At 33.6% G+C, this 5714-nt stretch overlaps 1 protein-coding gene across 1 annotated transcript; it reads right to left on the reverse strand.

Moving 5' to 3' along the window:
• Positions 1–1919: 1919 nt before the first annotated feature.
• Positions 1920–4125, reverse strand: LOC107875071 (ethylene-responsive transcription factor CRF4-like). Its single transcript, XM_016721710.2, has one exon. It carries the CDS (start codon positions 3404–3406, stop codon positions 2288–2290), a length of 1119 nt encoding a protein of 372 aa, XP_016577196.2. The 5' UTR covers positions 3407–4125; the 3' UTR covers positions 1920–2287.
• Between the last annotated feature and the right edge of the window lie 1589 nt (positions 4126–5714).

Below are 5714 nucleotides of genomic sequence, written 5' to 3' on the forward strand. Positions count from 1 at the left end.
TTAAGTGTATTAGAAAGGATGCATTGGTTCAGTAGAAAGGCACCTTTCTATAATAGTTACGTATTTGCGCTGAAACTGCGCCAGGACTGCGTCAAAAGTGCGGCTGCAAATGACATTTAGCAGATTCCAATGAACATCTGCGTTTGAACTGCATCCACAGTTTTTGATCTGCATACGCAGATCGGTCGCATTTCAAAACAGTGTGCCTTTTCTCGAAGGATCGCATTCCTTCGTGATGTGTGTTGCGTATGCATTGGAATTGCGCCTGAAATGCGCCCACATTTGGAGAAATTCAAATTTTGAAATTTTAGATTAAATTATCACTTGTAAACAAGTTTCAAATAAATTTTGTCTAAAAAAAAAATTAGATCTCATTGATCGATTATTTTCCAAATCCAAATCCGAAATCGAAGCTGAAGCCGAGCCGAGCGAACGAGGACGACGGCGCGAGGCATCACTTATTTCTTGCCCCACTCATTATAAACACTCACAAGTTCTCTTCTCCCACCAATGTGGGAAAAAAAAGTGAACTTTTCAAATTGGTGTCTCCCATCTCTCCATCATTTTTCCTCCATTTTTCATTCACATACACTTTGAACCCAACATTTATTGAAGCTAACGTGTGTGCATGACAGTGATTAGGAGGTTACGGGTTCAATCGAAATTTAAGGTAAGACTGTGTACAATACACCTTTTTGGTGGGATCCTTTCGCGGACCCTGCACAAAACGGAAGCTTTAGTACACCAAACTGACTTTTTTTAAACTTATGAGCACGACCGATTTAAGGTATCGTAATTATTTTATAATACAATATAAGGTTTTAATGTTTTTTTTTTCTCGACTTAGTAGAGAGCTACTGTTCGAAATGGGTAATTAGATTAACTTTGTATCTCTCATTAAATAATATTTTCTTTGTCCCAATTGATGTGACATTTTTCAATTCTGGAGAGTCAATCAGTTTAAGATTGACCCTATATTTTGGCATTAAATTTTCAAGTTTTTTAAAATAGAATTTATATTTCCGGAAATTAAGCAAATAGTAGTAAAAGTCATAATAATTGATAAATCAAATTATTTAAAAAGATATGTGAAGAAATAACGATCAAGATATACTTTTTCGAATCTCGAAATTCAAAAAGTGTCATATGCATTGAGAAAAGAGGGAGAAGGAGTACTATATTTATCAACCCTGTTGGTTCCAACTTTTCCTTATTGCGTACATTCATTTCTTTCTGCATGTTCATGATGATTTCTTTATTAAATTTGTTAGATGTGAATAGATGAAGAAATAAATAGTTGCAACAAACTAAAGCAAGCTAACAGATGCTATGATATGATGGTTATAGTCTATAGACACGACACATATTGTTCATCAATAACTCGCCCTCCTACTACAATTATTTGTAATAGACATTGGGATTATTGTCCTTGGATGGCTGCTGCATTTTCAGCACACAAATGCATAAACATCACGTTCGTAATTATGTAAATGCTCAACTACCACAATGTGAGTACTCTGTATTTACACAGATAGCTTGAAGTCATTCACACTAAACTAAAACAGACCGACTTGGCCAAGTGAACAACCGCAAATCCCGCCTGCTCGCGTTGGGCAAAGAGAATGCCACTTTGGCACTATTTGCATACACCCAATCTAATACATGATTTACCTATTAATTAAAAAAACATTAAGTATATTATAATAACACTAAGCAATGTGAAGTGATGTTGAGATCCCTTGACCATTAAAAACAATAATTACAAAATCTTGTGATAGAGACCAATCTAAACTACTCTCCGTTCATTTTTACTCGTTCACAATAAATTTTGCACACAAAAGGACAAAAGAAATTGTCTTTCAATGGACAAGCAAGAAAAAGTGAAAGGCTCAGTAGTTAATGCAGTTAAATTTACATACTGGGAGAAAAAACACTAGATTCTGAAAATTTAATGTGCACGTCGAAGCCCGAGCAACACAAATTTCAGTAAACATTATGCATCTCATTTAAGTCCAGCTAAAGCATTACATCGAAACACTGGAGAAAGTCTCTCTACTTATTATCAAAACATTTTTGATAAAAACCAAATAAATCTACTTCTTCACTCCGTTAACTTACACGGAGAATCTAAAACAAACAACTCTAATATACTCCTGAAAATAAACATCAATTAGTAAAACAGAGAAGGGAGGCACTAGTCAATTACTCATTGTTGCCGGTAGACAAAATTTGCCAATAGCTCTGGCAAACCGGGAACAATGAACACTGTTGAAAGCTTGAGGTTGGATTACAAGGCCATTAGAGCATCAACATTGGAGAAATCTCCAATGTCTTTGAAATAATTATCCACTTCTAGTGCACCCAAGTCTTGAAATGAATCCTTGAATTTGAAAACTTCATGGTCTAATAGCAAGTCATTCGCGAAATCCCAAGACGATATGTCATCAAACGGCGTGCACAAATCATTGGGGAAACTTGTTGTGTCGTCAAGTAGTGTCTGTTCTGCAGCTCCAAAGTAGAAGAAATCGTCTAAGAAGGGAACGTCATTGGGCAAGTACTCGTTTGAGACGCTTGTTTCGCCTTGGCACTCAAGGTTTTCCAAGTTTTGCATTGAATAAAGAGTTGGCTCTTCCACCAGTACTGGACATTGTTCTTCCGAAACAGAAACATCACCTTTTGTTTCTTCGAGAATTGGTTCGGACCCACTTTGTTGTTCTGCTTCTTCACTGGATTGGCTCGTTCTGAACCGCAAAACAGACGTGGGAGAAGAAAGGTTGTGGGATTCATCACCAGATTCGTAGCCCGAATTCGAAGCCACATTGACCTCTGACTTCTCCTTGGTTGGTGGAGTGATGAAATTGGTTAAGGCATTTGAACCACGAAGCTTAATAGCCGCATTGTCATAAACCATTGCGGCTTCTTCAGCCGTGTCATAAGTGCCCAACCAAAGCCTCACGCGACGTGCTGGGTCTCTAATCTCCGCCGCCCATTTCCCCCACGGCCTTTGACGCACACCCCTGAACTTCCTAACAGTTCCATCCGCCGGTAACTGCACTTCCTTCCCCTTCAAAGCCTTCTGCTTCGGCTGTAAAATTTCAGCTGCTCGTTTCCTGCTAGTATTCAGAGCTTTAACGTCATTGATGGACGACGTCTCAATACTGATCTCATTGATGTATCTTTTGACACGTCTCCGTCCAAAAAGCTCGTCTTCATCGCTGGAAGAGTCGGTTGCATCCGGGTCAGTAACGGATATCCGTACAGTCCTTGGAATAGTTGGGTTGTACTCCGACCATCTCCGAACTTGGGTTGTTTTCTTAGGCTTTATCGTTGAGGATTTAGTCACTTTTCTGATGGTTTTCTTGTGTTCTGTATATTTGATCGGACACAGCATATTGTGATGATCCATATCAGAGCGTTTGCTTAGCTATTTTTACTGTTTAGTGAGAAAAGAGAGGACTCAGGAGTGTTTCAATGAAGGATAAAGGAAGATTGTTTTGAGAGTGGCACGAGAGTAGTAAAGGATTAAAAAGAAGAGGAGGAATAGTCAAAGGGAAGCTTCAAACACACGGAGAGAACCAAAGACTGAAAGACATCTGACAAAAAGAAGAGCAAACGTCTTTAAAAAAGACGGAATATATAGTCTTAAAGGGGGCGCAAAAAAAGAAGAGGAAAGTAAACCACCACGCACACACAGACGGAGCACAAAGTTTTCAAGGCGATAACAAAGGCAAGTCCTTTTAACAAAGTGAACCAACCAAGGAAACAAGAAAGAAGAAGGGTTAAAAAGGATTTTGTGTAAGCGTGAGGCTTAAAAAGTTGGGTGGACAATAAAGGGATTCACCATATGGTCTAAAAAAGACAAGGAATCAAAGTCTCGTAATCCTATGTTTCACTTCCTCTATGGAGGAGATATATGAAAACTGAAGAAAACAGTAGTGTCGTAGTACTAGTACAAGCAAGGTAAGATGATGAGAGAGAAAGGTTGAGTTTGTGGAGGACAGAGTTGTGCTTCTTCTTCAAGTCCGTGAGACCAGAACACTTCGTTACCTCTTTTATAGGATCCTATACACAGCCGATATTTCAACCCCGGCCCCTAATTATGCACATTACTTTTATATACTCTATTTTTATTTATATTGAACTTCTTATAGAGTATCTATTAGATGTTTCATAAATATGGCTGTACCATACATGTACCCAAAAAAACAAAAAGGCAGTAGTACCATACACTATATCAGATTCCAAAAATATCTTCCTCCTGGACGAGGAAACAATAAAGTGAAATCCAATGATATATTAGTTTTAATTTTTGTTTACGAATGTAGTTTGATAACAACAAATAAATTAAATAAAAATATTTGTGATCTAAAATGTGTCTGCGATATTTTTATCTATCTATAATCTATATCTATAATATATTAAAAGTGTGAAGGGCCTTAGAAATATTGTTTAAACTTTTGTCTTTCATTAAAATACTTTACTTTAGACAAAATCGTCTTTTTACCTTTTTTTATTATTTAAATAATATTAAATATTAACTATATTACAAAAAAAACAAAACCTTTTCTCACAAAAATATAATTTCTTTTCCACTATCTACAAAACCTAATCATATTCAGAAACCAAAAAATAAAAAAGCAAAAAGATTTTCCTTCCATAATTTATAATTTATAATCTATAATCTATATCTATAATCTATAATCTATAATATATTAAAAGTGTGAAGGACCTTAGAAATGTTGTTTGAATTTTTTGTCTTTCATTAAAATACTTTACTTTAGACAAAATCGTCTTTTCATCTTTTTTTTATTATTTAAAAAATATTAAACATTAACTATATTACCAAAAAAATAAAACCTTTCCTCACAAAAATATAATTTCTTTTTCACAATCTACAAAACCTAATCATATTCAGAAATCAAAAAATAAAAAAAGCAAAAAGATTTTTCTCCCATAAAAAAAATAGTAATACAACGTGTGAAACTAAAAAGGAAAATATAATAATAAAAAAATTGTGATTAAAAAACTTTTCCACCCCAAACGTGAACAAAAAAATAATATAATAATAAATAATAAAAATCTAAAAAATGACAATTAATTTTAGTTTTAACTTTTCTGGATTTGACTACTTAATTTAAGTTAGAATTCATAATATTTAACACTTTTAAATCAATTAACATTTTACATTATATATATATATATAAAAAAAAAACTACAATTCTATTTAACTAATATTTTGGATAAAAAACTTCTAGAAACATACCTCTACTTCTACTTTTTCTTCTTATTTTGTTATTAATTCAAGTTATCTTTTTTTGTGTGTGTATGTATTCATTATTATCATCTTCTCCATTTTTCTTTATTCCTTTTAGTTAATAACTTTAAAGATTATATATAAATTATGATTAAATAATTAATAAGACAATGAATTCTTTTTTTTTTATAATCTCTCGTGTTTCTTTTTCAATAGAAATTTTTTTATCAAAAATTGAAAGAAATAAGTAAGTCGTCACCGAATGAAGTAGTCAAAAACATCAAAGGTTTGTCTCTTTTTTTTTTTCCTTTCTTTGTTTAACTGTGGCTTTGTTTTAGTTATGTTATTTAAGTATTTCTTTAGTATTATAGATGAATCTTTAATTAAAATTATTAGTTGAGTTCTAATTATAAGGGTTATAGTAAGTGTTGAATCTTGATATGCATAAATGAACATATAA

This window comes from Capsicum annuum, chromosome 6 (genome assembly GCF_002878395.1).
Source record: "Capsicum annuum cultivar UCD-10X-F1 chromosome 6, UCD10Xv1.1, whole genome shotgun sequence".
Taxonomy (NCBI): Eukaryota; Viridiplantae; Streptophyta; class Magnoliopsida; order Solanales; family Solanaceae; genus Capsicum; species Capsicum annuum.

What these genes read in the sequence shown, in the direction of transcription:
- LOC107875071 (XM_016721710.2), bottom strand. Translation starts at nt 3,406, where the DNA reads ATGGATCATCACAATATGCTGTGTCCGATCAAATATACAGAACACAAG.